Source organism: Eurypyga helias, unplaced genomic scaffold (genome assembly GCF_000690775.1).
Source record: "Eurypyga helias isolate BGI_N326 unplaced genomic scaffold, ASM69077v1 scaffold13818, whole genome shotgun sequence".
In the NCBI taxonomy this organism is placed as follows: domain Eukaryota; kingdom Metazoa; phylum Chordata; class Aves; order Eurypygiformes; family Eurypygidae; genus Eurypyga; species Eurypyga helias.
In genome coordinates this window covers 43,094-65,184 of record NW_010265058.1, presented here as the reverse complement: position 1 = coordinate 65,184, position 22,091 = coordinate 43,094, and the positions used below count along the sequence as shown (strand labels likewise).

Sequence of the window (22,091 nt, the reverse complement as noted above, 5' to 3'; positions counted from 1 at the left end):
TAGTGAAGGGTTGAATCACAAGTTCCCCTTGAATTTCCCCCACTCCAGTGGCTTTCTTTAAGCAAAAGCTTACAGCTACGTATGACTAAAGCAGTTCTGTCAGGTGCAAGATGAAATTTATTTTAAAAAGTTACTTCAATTATGGCTCCCTCAAGAGGAATATACTGACTAGACAGGAAGCTAAATAAACAAGTGGCCTTTAAGTTCAGTTAGATCTATAAGTATGGCTGGATGTTTTTATATTTCGATCTCAGAACACCTTAGCAGCTTTAAACCATAATCTATACTGACAATCATGCTTCTGGGACAGAAGATGTATTATGAAATTGTGTCTGTGCTGAGTAAAATCACAGTCCTAAGCTCTGGAAATACTTGCCAAATTTACCAAGTCTAGTAGACAAAAATAGGAAGAACACACGACCGGAGGAACTCTTTCCTGAAGAAAAGAATTAAAACACCTATTTTGCCTGGGACCTTTGGGTAAGTGGTAACAGAGAAAGATGCACCAGTTTTCTTCCACAGATGAGCAGCAAAAAGGTGAATGAAAACCGAACGAAGGGTACCTTTAATTAAACACAAAAAGCAGTTCCTCATGTATGAGGTGTTCAAGACTGCAGTAAGATGAATAGCACTCGACTCAAACTGTGCCGAACATGCTATGCTGGCACTCAGAGGCAATTCTGCATTCAGGCATCTAATGACTATAATAGTGAAAAATGGGACAAGAGTATTGAGTTTGGTGGGGTTTGTTTGTTTTTTGGTTTTGGTTTTTTAACTGTAGTAGCTTTTCAGAAAACCTTTGCTTCCCTTAAAAGTATGTGCTAACAAGGGCAATTAGTAATAGTGAGAATTTGGCTCCTTGGGATGGAAAGACAGACATCTTCCAAACACTTCAGTTGAGTCACATTGATAGACAATGAAGCCACATGTGCATGACTGCACAAAAACTATTACTCCCCCCAAAAAAAGACTAACAAGTGTCATGTTTACAGCTGAAACCAACAGCTTTTCAATCTAAAGAGCATGAAAGCCCATTCTAGAAAGCACTGAAGCACATGCTTGAATTTTCACCCAATTATATATAACCCTATACAGTGCTTTCATCTAACATTATTTATTAGATCAGGCCTTCGGTTCACACTGAGATGCATTTATATGTGGTGGGTTTTTTTAATTCTTTGAAAAGCTAAAAAAACCCCAAAACCCACCAACCCACCACCAACTTACATCATCTAGCCTGAACATCTAGCCCAGCCAGCAAGGGGGTATTCAACAGTGGAAGAGAGGAGTGCCTTAAGGTGACAACAAACAGCATGTGTCCACCCAGACTCTCAAGGTAGGAGTGGAAGGAGGCTGACACCTCCTCCATTCTCCTCCCTAGCTCTAAAGCACCCTACCATAATCCGTATACAGACACACATCAACTAAATACACAGACATAGTAAAAGCTTTGTGAAGCACTGGGTTGCTGTATGTATACTTTCTAATTATTTTCTTAATTGAGATTGGGAAAGACTTGCAGAGGAAACAGGGAAGAGGGAGATATGGTCTAGAGAAGTAAAGTATGCAGTTCCCATTGACTAAGGCAAGAGTTGAAGACCTACCTTATTATTGTGCATTTCAAATAAAAATAAATTTAATATTCCTGCAGGACTACCTTAAAACAGACTGATGTAGGACTGTTACCAGTCCCACAGAGAAATCTTACAGTACAGAAACTTAGTTCTTTGCACTTCATTTAAAGGGCACAGAAATGCAACTTTGAAGAGGATCCTTATAAAGCAACTGCTGGTGTTGGTAAGGTACATGGATGACAGAAGATGTGTTTTCTAGATATCCTATGAGCAAGTATTAGACCACAAGTGTACTGATACAGAGTAAGTCAGATGCTAACTTGAACAGCAAACATTCCACTTTGTGAATGCTCATATAGTACAAAATACAGAATAGATAAGATTCTTCACTATAGATAAAAAGACAACAAAAATACTATCAAGAATGATAAGTAAATTGATAAACAAACATTTTAGTCAAAAAAGGAGAGATGTCTTGTAAATATTATCCTTTGGTATGCAATTTCAAAACTGTGCTAGGGAGAAGTTACTCAATACTGCTAACTATTTGATCTCACTTATATACAGCTATGAATGGAGAGTCAGTTTTCAGTTTCTTTTACATACATATATATATTTACACTCCTACTTATTTAGTCAGCTTCAAAGGTAAGCATATCTTAGACTTTGATAAATAACATTAGGGTTTTTCCAAATATTAAATGTAAGAAGGTACCACCAAAAAGACTCTGATATATATAGTGTTATGAAACAATTGTCACTTCAGACTTGTTTATTCCGAATTCCTAATCAGAATTCTCTCATCTCACAGCTTTACTTCTTTACACTTAAATAAATCTCAGTTTAAAACCAGGAGAATCTTATCAGTACTACATGAAAACCAAGATGTGATCCTAAGCTTTACTGACTTGAGGAAATAAAAGGATTATGAAAATCATTTCACTAATTTAGTGCACTGCAATTCAACCAACCTAAACAGCTGATCAGAAAAAAAAAAAATCTTCTACTTTTTAAAAGACTTACACAAGTAAGCTGCAACTGAAAGAAACAACATACCAGCTAACACTCACACTTGCCAAATATATGTATTTTACTTAAAGCTAGTTATCGATAAAGGCAAAGTGCAGACCTTCTCAAACCTACGGGGGTCTTTGCCCCTGGCAATTACGCTAAGCATGTGATGGTGTATACCTCCCATCCTTAAGGGCCAGATAAAAGATCAAAAGGCAATGGTAGCTGCAATTCTGCACAGAGCGTGAAGCATCTCAGAGCTCACCTGCTGCCCTCCTCACTCTCCTGCTGCCCCTTGTGTAGAGCACAAACTAGCTTTAAATTTGCAAGCCCAAGAACTACCCACATTTAAACCTGTCGTCCCCCACATTTGTGAAGATCACCTAATGCTTGTGCAGCACTGAAATGATGGCATTCAAGTGTCAAAGCCCTTCTCCACCAACTCTTTCATCCCCCATTATCGCAACTACATGGTATTTTACTCAAACTGACACAGTATATTCAATATTCTTTAATATTAAGCTACTAAAAACATTAATTCAACTGTTGTATAAACGTACCTAACCTGCAGTAGGACATTTTCAGACTCGTATGTGAACCCCTCTGTGCAAGTGACAAAAAGAAAACTATGCTTTCACAAAACATTACAAAAGACCAATCTCAATTTTCCCACTCAATGCTGGTAGCCCAAAACATCGTAATTTCCTGCCCCTTCCCCTGCAAATAAACACAACCTCACGTATGCATTTAAAAACAGAACATACATGCATACTTCTAAAAAACATTATCTCAATGCTCCAGATGAGTTCTTTTTTTCAACTTCCCATAATACAGAAAAATAACATTCTGAGCTGAAATTCTTCTAAACTACTCTCAAATGAGCTCCCCTGAAATCTCTTCTTCAGGAAATCATGATGGACAAACACTTCACATTCTCCTGTACACACCTAATACTTCCAGAGTATCTTTAATATTCTTACTGGAAAGGTAATTGATTAAAAATAGTATTTTTCATTTCTCTATAGCTTATACCAAAGTATGAAACGTGGTGTTTTTTACATACATGGAGTCTGAAAAAACACACCACTACTTTTGGAAATTTAGCGCTGTTGTAGCAAGTGACTCAGGCAAATAATTCTTACTTTCTCCTAACTTTCCAGATGATCCAGACTGTCACAGTGATTAGTCAGAATATTGCAACTCTGCACAGATCCTCTTGTTCACTAGTCTGATTTATAATTTCGTTTACAAAAGTTAAGGAAAAACAACACAACTTTCTTCATAGCACACTAATCAGTCATTAACAGGGGTTTGGGGTGGGGTTTTTTCCCATTAAAAGAAATTGAGAAGGCAAAAACAGTTTTAATAAGACTAACAGAGCTTTTATAGATGATCCTGTTGTGGGGTAAAGAGGTATTACTATTTCTACAAAGTTAATAAATATTGTGCTAAAAGTTAACCAAAAAATGGAAAGAGTTTACACGTTATGGAGTTCCTCAGGTAGTTCAACAGCTCCCCAACCACAGGGAATATCTGATAGTACTTATAGGAGATACAACACACATTTATTTCCATAAATAAATAAAAATAACAAGGAAGGTGATGGTAGAAAGAAGAAAGGGGTAGCCAAAAGGGAACATACCAGCTAACAATCACTTACAGCTCTGCTTTATATCTATACTCCCCTTCTCCCACAGTATTTCCTCCTTTAAATAGACATACATACATATATATACACATATATACACAGATACACACACATATATGCACAGGCACACACACCTTCACTCGCTGATCCAAAAATTGCTATTTTTCCCCTCATCACCAGGCTAACCGTTTTCTAACAGTATGGGGTTTATCATTTAAACCATTAACAACATAAAAATGTCAGACTGACAGGAGAACACACACATCGCTAAACTAAAAAATTCAGTGGTGGCTTCTCCAAAATATAGCATACAATCCATAACTATTTTGTTGGATACAGCACATCTAAGGATCTGACATTTTCTTTTCCCAGGTCTTAAACACATCTTGAAAATGGATACATTATCTGTTTCCCTACTTGATTTTACAGGGGAAAAAAAAGATGGCTAACAACTGGTTTGGTGAACACCAAGCCAAGAAACAAACAGGTGCTATTTAATTACATTGTGCTGTAGTGTTGTTTAAATGATTTTGCAGTGGAAATCTATCTTTTATTTGTAGGAGTTGCTTTACTAATGAAGCATATCAATCTTTGACCAATATAGATACTGATTCTTCCTCTGTACTTCAAGATATTAAATATATTAGGGATTTCTTGGTGTATATCTTAATCTATTTAACAATATAAATAATTTGCAGCAGCAAGCATTTCCTACCTCCTTCAGCTCCTTCACCACCTTCAACACCTTTGACGATATTCATGTCTGTACTTCAAACAATTTCTGACAATCTGATAATCAAGTAGTGCAAAACAGATGTTCCTTGCAGAACAGCCTAAAACTGGAACTACATAAATGATAGCAATAGCCATTTACAGGAACAAATTGCAATAAATTGTTCATTGGGCTAAAAAAAGGTATTTGAAAGGTCATAACTGTCAGCTATCCCAATTTTGAATCCAACCACTGCAACTGCCAGAATTTTAATTCACCGTTGGGGAACTGCAATACTGCCAAAGCAAAGCCAAATATCTTCTTTGTGATCAAGGAGCATATGGCCCTATTCAGCTTTAAATCAAATGCTACTTATCTTAAATTCAATTAGCAAGCTTGGGTTTGGAGGTTTGGTGTTTTTTTTCTCTTGCCTTGTTTTCTAAAACACAGTTTTAGCAGCTATTTAGAGAGGGATTCTGCTGCGATCAAGTCAACACAGTTAAGGAAAAATATTCAGTCAAGCTAGCTTTCATGAGTACATATGCTTATTACTATACCTCTACCATACGTTCATCTTCAACAAACTTAAGAAGGAAGCCCCTGAAAGTTGGGATATACACTTAAAGTGACCAAAAAAATTAAACGTTTCTGGAATCCATGAGAGAAGGTAGAAGCAGCAATCACTTGGAATCTTGAGTGTTATATTCAGTCTCTCCTGATGAAATCTGGCTGAGCCTTTTGCTTGATCCCCACAGCTTTCGGGAAAGCTGACCTGAGCGCATCTGTTTAAAAGTAATTCAGAGAAACGAGAGGGAAGGGATAAGGTGGATAAATTAAAAAGGAATTCAGACACTGATTCTGGTGACATGCAGGCACTACAACGTGCCGCATAAACAAAATCACACCAACAAAAATTATTTGAAAACAAACCAAAAGTTAACACTTCGGGATGATTTTTGGACTGACAAAAAAAACAACAGACAAAACACTCATCACAGTCCCCTCTGATTTTGAACAGTTAAAGGGATATTGCCAAGTAATATGTATTTAATACTTAACCTAGTTCTAACGGCTTAGAAACAGTGGTTAGATTGTTATTTTGATAGGAAAGAGGTGAACGTCAAGCAAAAAGGAAGCAAATCAGCAGAAAGGACATTTTATTTTAGAGATTTCAAACAGAAATTGCTAGAAGTGAATAGCAAAAGATAACCAAAATGCAGGGCATTGATGGCAGAATGAAGAAAAGAGAAGGGTTATCTCCTGGTGTCAAATTTATAGTTTTCCAAAGATCTCAAAGTGTTCAGAGTAAAATTTAAACCAGAAGTAATTCATACTGAATATTCCCTAAGTAATGAGCGATAACAAACAACCAGAGGCCATATTAAATCCAGCATCTAATAGATCTGCAATCTGACAATTTGTAAGAAACTTTTCATTTACTCCTTAAGTACAAGGCTTATGATTGGCCAGTAGTGATCAGCCTGGCAGCTGATTAGGATAGGAAATCCCTTGCAGTTTAATTAACAAGATGTACGCCTTAACAGCACAAGTTTGAGAACAGTTCCCAGCAGTTAGTACTAGAAATCAAGCATGCTCAAGAACTGTATCATCACAGCAGCAGCGTTCTAGAAAAGCGTTCTAAAAAAGTGCTAACAGGGATTAACACTAACAACTGATAATCCCCCAGACTTCTGCAACATCCCAAACAGCTAATTGTTAAAAACACAAAAACGTTTATTATACTTCATACTGGATCCTGTCAGTGCAGAAACACTAAAGGCCAATCTTAATACCAAGCAGCATTTCACTTTATGCACAATAAAGGTTGGTGTCTCCCTTTATCCTAAGGATCAGTGTCACCACCAAAAGCCAGAACTACAGCACTGAACTACAACACTGTCTTCTGCAACGTTCTAGGAATTAATATATTACTTCCAAACTACAAATGAACCAATCAACAAATAAATACCCCACATACACACACCTCTTAAATATACTGATTGATGCCATTTTAGAAAACTAGAAAATCTGGGACAGAATGGGTGTTCCTTATCTGTTTGTGGGGTTTTTTAAAATCTATTTACATGGTTAAGCTTGCAGATCATCTGAATTATAAACAGAAAATCCTGAAAAAGTCATTGGAAAGCCTCTATATTCATAAAAGGAATCCAGTCTTTGGAACAATACTTTCTCCATAGTTAGAAAAATAGATGTGATTAAGAACTAAAAAAAGGAAAACAAAAAGCCTTCAGTCTAACGACACACAAATTTCAGACTACAAAAGATCTTTTCTATGGAATAGGAAGCTTAGAAATGACAGCAACTTTAAAACTGCTGTTGCAAACATACATTTAACCACATCATAAGCAGCTCTTTGTTAATTCTACAGTAGGAAAAAAGCTGTCCAACTGGAAGTCAGTGGAAACCTCCCCAACCGATGCAAGCAAAATCAGCCTACCATTGTGTGAAGCCTGCTTCAAATATTAAGCTATACATCTCCGAGCTAAAACATTTTAAAATACTGGCAAATAAAGTCACTCTGTTTTCACAATTAAAATATAAAGTTCAATTATGACACTCTTCTGGCACGTACTAAAGGTCATGCAAAAAATGATAATCACATTTTCAAATAAATACACTGCAGCACAATGGAGATTGGGTTATAAAGAAAAGCAGGTTTAAGCCAACTCAAGTACTTTGAAAGTCAGGACAAGACTAAAAGCAAAACCTACGTTTTGCACAAGAAAAACTGGGTTTAGCTATTTGACAGATGGATGCTCTGTATTTGATATTGCATATGCAGTACCAACAAGTTTATATTCACCATATGGAGCACAGAGCACATTGGGAACCTACACAAGTGGTTCTTCGTGCATTGCAATTAGAGACTTTTAACAAAAAGAACTAATATTTTTTCCCCCAATGTCAGTCAATGCATATTAAAAGATATCTGACAGAAACCATAAAAAATAAAGTAAGTAGCTTGCTCTCTTTCATTTCCAATTTTCTTCTGGAAAATTATTTCATCAAGAAGTGGCTGACAACACTAATGCGCTCAAGAAACATTAGCTACTATGACTTTGCTTATTCAGATGCGAGTGATAAAGTCTGGAAGTCAGTCCAGCTGAGCTTCTCATCTGCGATCCCTATATACCTTTGATTCTTAGTGAGAAATTTCAGTCGAGCAGTCTCAAAAGTTATTTCTTTCCCACTGAAAACTGAAACTTGCTCTTAAATTTAGCCTGCCATAGAGGAGACCTCTTGCTCAACTGGAAAGCAGAAATAAGTGAGCTTCCCACTGTTCGGTAGAAAAAGTTCTTGACGGTGGGTTTTACCTCTGCTGGCTTGCCAACACCAATGATAATCAACTTCCCATCCTCCAGGCCAACAAGGATGTGGCTATACTCTTTGGTGACAGAAATGCAATGAATTGGCAGTCTCATGGCTAAGGGGGAGATGGTCAAATTCAGGCTGAAATGAACAAAAACCACAGAGAAAGCACATCATGTATTTGTTTGCACATACTGCAAAGAACCACACTGCACTTGAAATTGCTGTCCATGGGACGCACTATAAAACACAGCTTCTCAAAGATACAGTTTGCAATTTCAATTATTGTAAACAGCTATGAAATGATCTAATTATTCCCCAAAACAGAGCTCCAGTAACAAGAAAAGACATGGATGGGTAAGTCACTAAATTGAGACATTTTCACTGAAGAACATGAACATTAGTCCCACAGGTGCCTTAGTGACAAAGATCACTCCCCTTCTGAGGAGCAATGGAGCTCTACAGAGTGCAGCAGTAAGTGGAGTTTACAACTCAGTGCAGAACTACATGAAGCTTGATTTTGCAGTTGCTGAGCTCCCAGTGATCAATTAGACATGGGGACAATCACACCCTGTAAATGTCAGACAGAGCTCTTCATAAATTCTGTCAGTTCCAGGTGTATAATTGGGATAAATGCCTAGGAAGATAGGCGTCTAGTACAACCTCTCAGTTTTCTTTTCTATCTCAGCTCCCCCCAGTAGAGTTTTTTTTCAGAAACACAGGCAAAAGCAATGGCTGCCACCTACAGCACCAAGCAAAGTTCATGTTACACGCCATTTCTCAATAGACCTTTATATTTGCGTCTCAGTAATAAACTACTGATGGTGGTACATTACCTGTAGAGATCCCGTATGGAAAGAAATCCCTGTAAGCTGCCCATCACGATATACTCGCCAGTCACACACATATCTGACACTTCCTCCTTCAGAGTCTCAGAACCCAGGTATTTTCCATTGATAGAATAGAGATGTAATGCATTCTTATCCTGAATAGATCAAAAATAAACTTGTCACAGAGGACTGAATTAAGAACGTATTATTTGTATTTTTAGCTCAGCAACAGCAGCTAACTTGGACAATAACCCACAGATAATATTGCAGACCAGAGTTTCTATGTTGAATGACACAAGACTACTGTGCCTATGTGCAATGTGTATGTATGTAAATCAGGTCCTGTATGGAAATTTTTGAAGTTACCCCTCGTTACCTTTTGATATAACATGGTAACATCTCACCTATCCATCTAATCAACTCCTAATTTTCTGGAAACATTCATGGATTTAATGGACAGTTCCCTATTTTATAGGGAGTTTTTTTAAGGAGGAAGAAAAAAGCCCTCTTACCTTCAGCTCTGCTGCCACCCTCCCTCCCTGCCACCCAAATTGAAAACCAGACGGAAAGAGGTGTATTTCCACAGAGCTAGATCCAGAAGCGTTTTCTGAACAAGGCAATGAATCCTTGACAGATTAAAGATGCAGCTAACATGACCATCTTAAGTTCTTCCAGCCTAGCAATAAATTGGTCTCTTCTCTCCCCATCTTCCCAAAGCAGCTAGTATGCCTATATCCAATAAATTTGTCTTCCAAGAAATTTTAACAGCTCTACCCTTATTAAAGCAAATACACAGCTACTCAACAGACAGAATAAGCTACACAGTGAACCTTATATCTCTTCCCTCCAATCCAAAATTAACAAACACCAGTGTAGTCACTGGGCATCTTGTACCCAGCACTTACAGCTCCTCTCTAGGCCTCTGTTTCTGTGCACAGTGGAAGTTGTTTCCCCTAGTTTTCCTTTTCAAAGCAGCTCTCCCAGGAAGATTTAATAGTGCATGCTTGGGAACCTTCCTTGAAAGACTGGAGATTTTCATGAAACTTAGAGGAGCACAGTATGTCTGTGATTTATCTTTTAAGCAAATTTCACTCAAATTGGCTAGCAAAATAAAACCCAGACACAACATGCTCAGAAAGCCTCATTACTTTAGGAAATAAGGATAAAGTTAGGTACATTTATAATTACAATCTTCAGCAAAAGAAAAAGAGGTATTCCATGAACTTAAGTACCTTAAGAGTAGTCTTTCCTTCTATGCTGGTGTGGACCACTATATGGCCTTCCCAGGACACAGCCAGATTGGGAACAGTCAGCAGGAGAGAACTCTCACAAGGTGGTCGTAAAGTCCTCACATACTGACCTTTCCGAATAGTGCGGACAATAACAGTCCCATCCTGCAGCAAACAAATTTAGGTAAGTTGTTACTCAGCAGGTAAGTTAACACAACACACAGAAACAGAATTTAAACAGAGGGAATATTTTGAAAGCATTTAAGTCCTTAACTCGAGATCAAGACTCCTGAACATTAGGAACTCTGCACAAAGAAGCCTCCCCCTCAAGGCCACGTACTAAAGACATATGAAAAAATAAATGCAAGCAGGGCAAGAGGGGAAGGATAGGCAGCACATGAGCCATTTCACAGGTCATGTTCATGAGTAGGCATTATGTGCAGTACAGAGTCAAAGTTCAGCAGCTTGCCAGTGTAAGACAGTAAGTAGAGCATGAGTAAGCCTCACAGAACCTTCAAGGTTAAGGAAGCAGGGAAGAAACTGTCATAGAATCGTTTCTACGAGAAGCTTAAGATCTCCAAGTAAGTCCACACACGTTAAAGCTCATCTGTGGAGAATAACACAACATGGTTATTCTTAGCAGAGGCCTATGCTGTGCAGAGCAGTCTGAGACAGCCAGATTTAAGCAGGCAGCAAAGCACATGGCACATATCTTGACGCACAAGACTGAAGAAAATAATAATGAAATAGTCACAACTCCAGCATAATTCTTAATCAACTTCAAACATGTTCTGTAGTTTGAGTAGAGAAAACAAAGAAGGGAAAAGTATGAGGATGCCTACCCTGGATCCTGACACTACCATATCCAGTTCAGTGCTGATGCCAACACTCGAAACTTCATCCGTATGCCCATAAAGGATCTGTAATGGCTTAGGTGCCAGGCCTACAGGCACTCCTCCCTAAGATTAAAAAAAAAAAATATGCAATGACACATTCCCTTGAGCTGAAGGACAAACAAATAAATTTCTGATATCTTCCGTATCAGTTGTGTGAGATGGATATTTGATACAGGCCAAAACCAAAGGCATAACTCACCCATTTCAATTTACTGCCTTTTACGTCAGCAGCCCTATTTATTGAAATCTCAAGAATGAATGAACACACAGTTACCACGTGGATGTGAGAGAGTTACTTAGCTGACTTCTTTCTATCCCTTTGGATGTCCAGATGTGCAAAGACCACAGTGACCAGTTGTAACAGGAGTTGTTCATCCACCCATTTTTTTACCTGTGTATCTGGACTTGTTGAGTTCTTAGAACTTACCCTGCAATTAAGTACTATCTTCACAGCCAAACTTAAAGAAACTGAAAGCTATTTTGCATAAAATTACAGGAACTCTGTTCTATTTTCTAAGGAAAAGGAAATAATCCTTCTCAGTGACTACCTGTAGCATGACATGCAAAGGAAAACTTGCAATAATGCACATTAAAAATAGTCATTTTCCCACTTGACTGCAGCGTGTCAAAATTATTTAGCACTTCTGTTCAGTGAGTGTACCACCAGCATACACAAACGTTTTCTCAAACCATTTCTAAGGCAAGACCTGTGCTTAGAGGATAGGTACAGTAAATAGTTCTGAAGAGGACTCTTAATTCTCATTTCTGTGATAGAAACTTGACTGCCACCCAAATGAAAGCCTGAAGCATGCAGGAATCCAGAACAAGTGTCAAATATAGAGCTGGGAAAGAAGGTGACAATGCAGAGCAGACAAGTAGAACAGAAGCATGATGTCCATGGCTGCCACTCTGTAAGGCCAAGATAAAACTCTCACAAGAGAAATGTACAATTCATAGATAATAATTTATTATCCATTAAATAAAAAAATTACATTAAAAATGTTAAGAAAAAGTGAGTCTAAGCAAAGAACCTCCAGGGAATGGCTTATTTAACTCACTGTAAAGATAAATAAACTAAAAAATTTCCAAGATTTACCCTTACTTGAGACAAAAGTATACTGCTGTGAGCACTAGGGTCTCACCTCTTTGGCTACACACCATTGGTACAAATTACTTCTTGAATGAATTATAAATACCGCCACCATAAAGACAACTTCCAAACACACATGCAGTTATACACCATTGCACCGCTTTAATATCCTTCCTGACTTTAGTTCTATAACAAGAGGACCTGATCAAATATAGTCTCCAAAGCATGACAGCCCCCTCCCCCAGTTAATCCTACTCGTATTTCTGTAACGCAGCAATCAGAAATGAACACTGAAAATTCCTAACAGTGGAAATGGCCTCACATTTTGAGTGTAAATACACATACCCACCACACAACCACTTCCATTGTCTGAAAGCACAAGACCAATATTAAAGACTTGTAAAATATCAGCGTAAATCCAGGTAACAGCTAGTGTTGTCTTTGCTGACTCCTACTGCAGTAATCAGTACTTCCCACAGAGCAAACACAGTGCCAAAATGCAACTACTGGAGTGAACAGCAGCCTAGAAATGTAAAAATCCTCAACTATAAACATGGTTCTGACCAATTCCAGTAGCCTCACACACTGCCTCTCTTCTGTTCTTCTACCTGTACAACAGGGGATAATACCTGCCTGTCCTGACAAGAATCTGTGAAATCTTTCGAAGTGCCTCTAAACCACCATTCTGCAGCTATATAGTATATGTATAGTGAATATTTCAAACACAGAAGACAATGGGAGTTACATAATTACTAAGCTAATAATTTCTAGTGAACTATTCTCCCTGCAAAACTGAAAGAAAGCAAATCAATAAACCATCACAGCAAAACAGAGAGGCACAAAAAAGCATTCAGAATCTGCTTCTCGGAGTATGCCTAAATAACCAACCTGATGAACTATCTGCCATATCATACAGGTAGTATCTCTGGAGCCTGAAATTAAATGAATTCCACAGTAGTCAATGGCCAAGCAGGTCACAATATCTAGATAAAGAAAAGAAAACAGGAGGTTATCATATATAGATATGTAGGACTAATTTCCCAGAGAGTGACAATGTGCATGCAATACGTCAACAGTGTATCCTGATTTGCTGTTTGCATGAAATGTTCCACTGTGGTAAGGGCTGACGAGACTGTATTAAACAAAGAGGACAATGTCAGCCAGGCGTAGCAACGTGACTTAATCAGTTTTGCTACCTAAGACTAGCAGTCAAGCCATATTTTGAAACGACATTAAACCATCACTACAATGACTAAAAAGCTGCGCTCAAGTATTTATGCATAATCACGGTTCAAGCACACTTCTGTTATTACGCTGCCATTCCTTTATAACTGCTATGCTTGCCTGCCCAAGGGCCCAGGCTATAATTCTTTCCAAAAAGAACAAACATCAAGGTAAAATACATAAAACCTTTAATTTCACAAGACAAAGATTTACTAACCCATGTGTCTGATGTGCTGTCCAATCAGCTTGCCTTTTGTAAGAGTTGTCACTCTGATGCTATTGTCCCAGTGTCCTCCACTAAAAAGCAGTTTTGCATCATGGGATACTGCAAACAACTTCGAAGTGATCTCCAGCCCCGGTGCAAAAGGACCACTCATGTTACGTTGTGTTCTGTGGGCAAATGATGAGCAGTTAAGAATAAACTTAGTTCAAATCAATGTTTTTGGCATTTCCTATATTCTTGAAAATTAGTAAGAAATTCAATCTATAGAGGAGACTGACAAAAAAAAAAAAGTTAAATTCTGTCCCTCTCATACCCACAGCAAAACTCTCACTGCCATCAGCAAGCAGAAACAAGATCTCACCTTAGATCTTTTCAGTCTTTTATGCAACATGATTCTATATGGGTCCCTATTTAAGTATTGTAACATGAAAGAAAAAAAGGAATCTTCGAAACCCCAAAGAAACAAAAGCACTACATATACCTGCACTGTAGTGTAAGAAAGTATGAAGACTGCCTAGTTCAGATTCCAAGGCAAGTTTCTAGGATTGATAATTACCAACAAAAAGTACCTCTAAGAACCTCAAAACGTCACTTCCATAACTCTTTGCTAGAACAGTATTACAGATTAGAGGTAATATCCTTGAACATCAGAAGATGCATTCTTAGGTGAAAACCCAGCCATGGAAACAGTACGATCCACTGACTGTTGAACAATTACTGTATTCTGTTACTGTATATGCGTCCACCTGCACCTCTCCTCATTTGCTTACTTGGGATTTGTCACTGTGGTGTCTCTGATGAATGTAAAATAGTTGGAGATATTTTTATCGTAAGGTAGCCAACCGTGAGTTCCGATAATGCAGTTCAGACTCGTTGTTACCTAAAACAGTTTGACAGAAAAATCAGTGAAACCCAGAGGTATATTTTCTGCTTCCCTTTGATGGTAATGGAGCTTGCATAAGATCCAGCACAGGCTTCTGGAGAATTTACCACAAAGAAACAAAGCACACACATCCCTCCTCCCCTAACTGAAAAAAGGCCATAATCCATACATGGCACTTACATATTACAAAGTTAGAATAGTCTGTGTTCTAGATAAGTCAGAGAAGTGGAAGGACAGGGCAGGGACAAAAAAAACCCAAAATCCCCGCCAACCAAGCCCTCTCAAACATCTAATCACAACTGAGTCATACAGTTTAAGGTGCTGCTTCTCTTCTTTGAAACAGTAATCATTAATAGCTAACATAGTAACCCAGAAAGTTTTTTGAAAATGTACTACAGTTTTATTTCTGAAAAAGTAAGAAAGGAAGCTAAACATTATTTTCATCAGGTATTTAGCAAAAACACAGTGAGAATTTTAGACATGTCCAAACCCCACAGGATATACACACATACCACATTCAGCCAGGACAGTAAGTTTGATCTACAAAACAGAAATAGTGGAAAAGAATGTTCTTCCCTGCAAAACACAGGTATTATTGCAGAAGGGCCAGTATGCAGACCATACATACAGATGTAAATACAAAAACATCCTCCTCCTTGCATCATTTGGCCATCTGCCATAGTAACAGCACCTGTCTTAGTGCAGTTAAGTTACTTTTAAGCGTAGTGCAGGCCTTGGGAGTGTGTATACACCACAAAGAGTATACTCTAACATGTGGGTTGGAAAGTAACAATAAACATAGTGACATATTAAGATAACTTAATCCTTTCATTTTAAAGCTGTACTGCATTGCATTAGGAAATGGATTGCTACCATGGAAGTGGATCAAGTGGGCAACTTACACTATACCTCACTACAGCTTACACTCATGTCTCACCAGCTCTTAAATGCCATTCAACACAGCAGCCTGCCTTCTCTTCAGAAGACAAATATTTATGTTAAAGCTGACATTCATTACATGTTAAAGGAACACATTTGAACAGGAACAGTTAAGTGTTTCTCTACAAGCTGTATGAAAAAATACACCTATTTGTCTGCAGTCTAAGAGTAGTATCAACACACACAACTCACCAAGATCTCTGGGCTTCCCTGAGAAATAAAGGAACGTGACTGATTCCTGGGGACAACAGCTTTGACAATGGGCACACCATCACTGATTCCCTAAGAGAAAGGACATGGTTTTGGTCTGATTACATCCAGGAGCTAAAGGACCAACCTAGAACCTGCAAAGAGTAAAACTCAAAGCCTCTGGAATCAGTGTCAAACTCCAAGGCACTGGTACACACATATTCAGTTCATGCAGGTAGGCTGTGTCGCTAACACCAGAAACGAAACCCTGGCTCTGTCCTGAATCCGTGAGTTTAGCTACCAAGTTCAGCGCATCCTCAGATACCACCCGCAACGTTCTTAGCTTTCTTGTGGGGTGGCTAACTTAATGCTCAACCAACACCCACACAAGCAGACAGCAGGTACAAGTTTATGGGATTCAACCTCTGTATGGCTAACCTAAAAGACAGAGCTCATTTTATACTCAATGCATTTTAAAATATTTCCTTTAAATAGGAAGCAAGTTTATTTTCATCTAGGCTGTGACCTTTTTTCAAGTACATCAGAAGTTTCAGATTAGACTTTAAACAATTTCAAGTAACATATCTACCTCTATGAAGAATGATTTCAGTTCAGTGAGGTGTTGGAAGAGATTCAGAGTCGAGGTATCACTTTTAGTTAGTCTTTGCACTACCTCTTCTGCTGACAGCCTTTGCGGATGGGGCTCCTAGGAGACAATATTGGGAGGAATATCAAATTCGACAAATTTATCAATTTGTTCAAGTCACACTTAGAATCTTATTGGCAATCAATGGGAAAACAGACTCTTGAGCACCTAATGTCCCTTCTTAAAGTAAATTAATTTCTTTTGAAAACAGTATGTTAAACTTCCACCAGTGTGACCTTTAAAAATGGTAATGCAGCAGAGACTTAGCATTCCTAAAATTACAAACCATTATCTTACAAACTTTTCATTTGTTCAGAAGTCCTTTGTAACTCAGATGGATTTAACCACAAAGGTCTGATTGAGAGGGAACAAAGAGCTTACCTTTAGCAGCTGACAAGGAGTTTGCCCAAAATTGTTTATCATCCCTTCTAAAGCTTTCCTTTCTTTCTCATCTGTTAAAGCATCCAAATCCACAGCCCCTGGATCACCACCAGAATGATGAAAGGTCAAAAAAGGAAGAGCATAATCCAAAACACTTACTGACATCAGATACAGTTGACAAACATTGTAAAATACAAACTGCAGCACTACCACCCTTTACCTCAGAAAAGCCTCCAACCAATGCCTTCATATAAAATACCATCTGAGAACTCCACTCTGCATGTGGAATTTTAAGAATTTTAAGTCATGCTGCCATATTTCATCTATAATTCTTTTGCCTCACCACATGCTATTGTATGGCACGCTCACAAATCGTGTTTTCTATCTAATACTGAAAACCCTTAAGTCTGATGACAATTACAAGAGAGCATACTGCTTTGTACCTTCGTAAGTACAATAATAGAACACATTGAGCGCCTCCACTGCAGCTGGTCCCCTCTGCTTGTAGCCAAAAATCAAATCTATCCATTCATGAAGATGAGCAGAAACATACTCAGATTCCTAGAACGAAAAAATGCTCTTGTAAGAATAAGAAGTATTTACTATTTTCTGTGAAAGAGATTTAATTCCTAAACTAACAGTATCCCCAAACTAGGTATATACCAACATATAGGGCAGAAGCATAAGGAAGTCCATGTTTTTTAAGGGCAGCAACTGTCAGGTAAGGGGAAAATTAATACAGCAAAGCAGCACATCTAGACTATTGCAATGCAACTGTGCAAGGGAAGGTAAGCTGTTACCAGAATACAGAACAGTCTTTAAAAAGCAAGGGAAGCCTTATCACCTAAATTACATAATTCTGCATTTTATCTTAGAGCAGCAAACTCCCAAAGGATTACCATCTTCAGGCTCTTTCCTTTATTCTTTTGAGCATTTTATTGACATGCATAGTGCTTTTAACTGACAGTTCTAGTGGTAATTTTAATGTCAAATGCAACCACAACTCTAGTTCAAGTGTATTCCCAGTATTTTACACTTAAGCCACAGTAACAATCTGAAGGTGTACTTTCTTTATTATTACTTCACACATATAAACATCATCTTACCAGAGCCTTCCTGTGTTTATAAATGAAGTCTTCTGGGGAATGGGCCCATCTGGGGAGAATAACATCATCTACCACCTCTTTGGATATTTGAAGTTGACCTAAGTTAAAACCTAGTGAATAATTTGAAGAATTTAAAGAGTTACTACAAGATACTTCACATATTTTGATTTTGCAACAACAATTAAAAAGTGGGTTTTTTTCCTCAATGCAAGGGAAGGATATTCAAAAACTTTTAATCTAAATCTCCAATAACCCTACCAATGACATAAGAAATTAAGTTCTGCTCTGAATATTTAAAATGTTAAATGACACAGGATAACATTTGTGCAGAGCACCTAAATGATTTCAAAGCAGAAATTTCAACCTTAAAAGTAGCATTAATCTATTACACACCCATCTGTAAACATAGCTGCTTTTGCTTTTTTTACCAGGATCAAGAGTCCAAAACATTTCAATTAGATTATTCATAAGAATGAAGTTACTTACAGGTATAAATGGTTGTAGAATCCAGGCTTTCAAGCAGTCTTAAATCACACCAGCTTTAATCAGAACAACTCCACATACTTAAATTACTTCTGAAAGTGTGACTTGGGTGTTTCCAATTTTTATAACTTGGGTAGATTGTAGCTAGCACACTAAATTAGCAGTAGCACAAGCATACAAATGCATTTAAAAATTATCTAATAGGTAGAGAAACAACTCCCTATGCAAAAAATATGAATTAGAAAAAAAATCACGGAATGGTTTGGGTTGGAAAGGACCTTAAAGACCATCTAGTTCCACCCCCCCTGCCATGGGCAGGGACCCCTTCCACTAGACCAGGTTGCCCAAAGCCTCATCCAGCCTGGCCTTGAATACTTCCAGGGATGGGGCATCCACAGCTTCTGCGGACAACCTGTTCCAGTGCCTCCCCAACTTCTCCGTGAAGAACTTATTCCCGATATCTAATCTAAACCTCCCTGCTTTCAATTTAAACCCGTTACCCCTTGGGATGTCATAACATGCCTTTTTACAAAGTCCCCAGGATGTCTAGGAGTCTCATATCAGAATGCAGGACACTGTTTTCAACCAGCATTATATGAGTGAAACAGCTTTTTTTTTTTCCCCTCCTTCTGATGGGTACTGAAACCTGACACTAAAATCATGGCTCTAAAAATCAGGTGACTTAACAAGGCAATGCAAGATATGAGTAATGGCAGAAGATATGCTAGTTGCCTAGAACAAATAAAAGACCTTACATTTGAATATGTCCAAATTCTATCACCCAAAAAACCCAGAAAAAATAATACTAACTAATGACTATTAACTTTTGCTAACTACTTTTTCAAACATCCAAATGAGCATCTCTGGTACTTTACACTAGGTAAACAATACTATTTTTAGCCATCCTTAAGCTCCCAGTTTGAATCTTAACGTTTAGGCTGCTGCTTAACACAACTGGTGCCTTCATTAAACAGCCTGAAGCACACATTAATTGTGTTCCGTAGCATTTGCAAATGGTTGTAACAACACTTTCCTGAAGAATACAACAAGAGTTTTCCATGAGAATATTCTGAGCAGTCTGTTTACCATTTTGATTCTCCAGGAACTCTGGGAAGTAGAAGAACTCTGGGATGAGTTCCTTGACATCATTGGGGTTGTCCATTAGTGCCTGCCAGGTAGCAGGAATAGAGTGAAACTGCCTGTCAGCACAGTCGAATCTGTGGATAAGAAATCTCAGGTTAGACATTGATCATTCCCTCAATAAAGTGATAAGGAAGAAAAACAAAAGTGCTGCTTATTTGCTCACAGCATACCTGCCACTTTGAAGTTGGATATGAAGTGTTGTGAAAGGTTCTACCCGAATGAGATAATGCATGACACCAGCAGCATTTGAGTAATGTGTTCCATAATGAAATTTGTCAATTATCCCAAGGGGATCCTCAAAATTTCATATCTGGGAAAAAAAAAAAAAAATCTTTATAAATACAACTAAGCACTACAGCTGATTTACATGTGGATTACACTTATTAGAGGGAAGGATTAAGAAGAAATAATCACAGTAATCTATAAGAAGAAAACTCATTGAGTTCTATTAAACATGAGGATTCCAATTTTGACTTTTAAAGTCCCTAAGCAAAAGACTGCTAAAAGGTAGAAATGTACTCTGGATGAAGCCTTTGCATACCTGTTCTTATGCTCCTCCCTAGGCATTTGCTATCAGCTGTCAGAAACTGGATCATGGGCAAGACAGGCCTGACTTTGCACAGCTTTATACAACAGACAAAAAACCCTACATTACTAAGCTGAATATATATTACTGAAGGGACTTGCGACAGTTTCCTGCAAGATTTAAGTTTGGTTGGTTGGGTTTCTTTGTTTGTTTGTGTTTTGGTTTGTTTGTTGAAATAAGAGTGTGTATGACACTGTCAGGATGCAGAAGAGAGTTACATTTAACAGTCATGTCCTCTTCCTATTCTACTAGCAAATTCACTCTACAGTACCACGCCACCATCTGGCTGACATTTCTCAGTGTCACAAAGCTAGGAGGAGAAATTATAGTTAAACATACTGCTGGAGAACCAGTTTCATTACAGTAAGGGACAGAGCCTAGTCATTCAAAGAAAATACTCCACATTCCAAGTTTTCAGAAGAAAGCTGGCTTTGGAGGAAGCCCGACAAGTGCAATCTGGTATGATAACACACTATCCCCACACTAGCTAAAAAACAAGGATCACTACACTGATGTGTGGGTGTAAATCTTGTCATTCCTACCTACAGAGGAGTTGCTGGAAGACACTGAGTTATATTTTATTTCAAAGATAATAATCTGTCCTTGAAAAAAAGAGGCAAAAGCACAGATTTAGGACCAATACTACCTCTCAGCACAGGCAGCTCAACTCACCAGTATGATTTCACATTCCTTATCTTGAATCAGACATGGGACACAGTATGACTCTTCCAGCTGCTGGGCCATTAAATTAAGTGTTTCTACAGTCTTTCAGTTTTTCACGTCCACATGTGAGAAGATTTAAAATTTATAACAGAACTTTTGTTGTTTCAGTGCCATATAAGCTAACTAATCTGAATGCAGCAGAAGCAGCAAATCAACAGCCTTTGCAAAGGCATCTGTGATGTTATAAAACTAGCTTTTAAAAATTTCACTGTAACCACTTTAATTTTAAAATACATTATTAGCCTGGAGGCTCAGAAAAAGAGAGAAATATAACTGAGTGTTCAGATACATACTTCTCTTTCACAGCCTTAGCATTCTTTTCATTTACCACTCCTATAGGCTTGGACAAATCCCGGAAGACTGCAGGATTATTCAGGTCCAGTTCTTCTGAAGTATAATCTCGTAAAATCCAGGGGAACTAAGAGAGTCAAAAATCAAATTAAAAATCCATCTTTCAAAATAGAAAAAGTACATACCTTTGGCAAAAAATGAAAAATTATTTTAATTACCACAGGATATTGAGCAAGATCATTGTAAGTTCGTCCTGCCATTGTGTTCAGCTGAATAAGGTAGTCAAAGTTGGATATTTCTCTATTCACCCATTTCTGAAGGACAAAAAAAGATGCAATGGAAGTCACTACAAAGATACCACTATCACAAATGGTATTTCTTGTCAGTATTTATCTGCAGAGGATAGTATTGGCACAAGATTAAAAACTACATGAAAGCCCAAATTTAATTTCTCTTAATAAATTTTATTTTCCCTCTGATTCAGTGACAGTGCTACCTATATTTCATTGAACTCATGTCCCTGATTGATGCTAGTACTGTTTTCAATACAGGGCAGCAGACAACTTGCAGTCTCAGAATAAAAAATAAAAACATAAATGAAAGAAACAAAAAGAAGGCAGATAAACAGGTACTGAGAAAAAGGGGAACAAAACTTTGAAATCCATTAGAGTTCTAAGGTCAGAATTTATTTATAAATTGGTTAATGGTACAGGAATTTTTAAACTAGCATTGTCTTTGAGCCACCATAATGTTTTAAACCAAAGAACAGACAGAGCTGTGTTCAGAAGGGCTCACTATCTGTCCGCAGTGCGATGGAGCCCTTTCATTATGGACAATATTTTCTCTAGTTATAATTCCCTAATGATAAAAGCTGTTGTAAACAAAAAATAAAGTATGTCCAATATTTTAAAATATTGAAAAGCTTCCTCCCTCAGAGAAAATAGTAATTGTGGC

General features: G+C 37.8%; 1 protein-coding gene across 1 annotated transcript in view; it reads right to left on the bottom strand.

Annotated features, from left to right (window-relative positions):
- Positions 1-5,625: 5,625 nt before the first annotated feature.
- NBEAL1 (neurobeachin-like 1) overlaps positions 5,626-22,091 on the bottom strand; it is a gene marked incomplete at its 5' end in the record, with an annotated part of 56,599 nt that continues 40,133 nt past the window's right edge. The window contains 17 exon segments of the mRNA XM_010156591.1: positions 5,626-5,727; positions 8,281-8,416; positions 9,112-9,260; positions 10,338-10,499; positions 11,177-11,293; positions 13,209-13,303; positions 13,762-13,934; positions 14,538-14,647; positions 15,782-15,871; positions 16,368-16,484; positions 16,806-16,903; positions 17,249-17,366; positions 17,912-18,021; positions 19,481-19,611; positions 19,708-19,847; positions 21,136-21,264; positions 21,356-21,451. Coding sequence (XP_010154893.1) covers positions 5,626-5,727; positions 8,281-8,416; positions 9,112-9,260; positions 10,338-10,499; positions 11,177-11,293; positions 13,209-13,303; positions 13,762-13,934; positions 14,538-14,647; positions 15,782-15,871; positions 16,368-16,484; positions 16,806-16,903; positions 17,249-17,366; positions 17,912-18,021; positions 19,481-19,611; positions 19,708-19,847; positions 21,136-21,264; positions 21,356-21,451 — 2,073 coding nt within the window.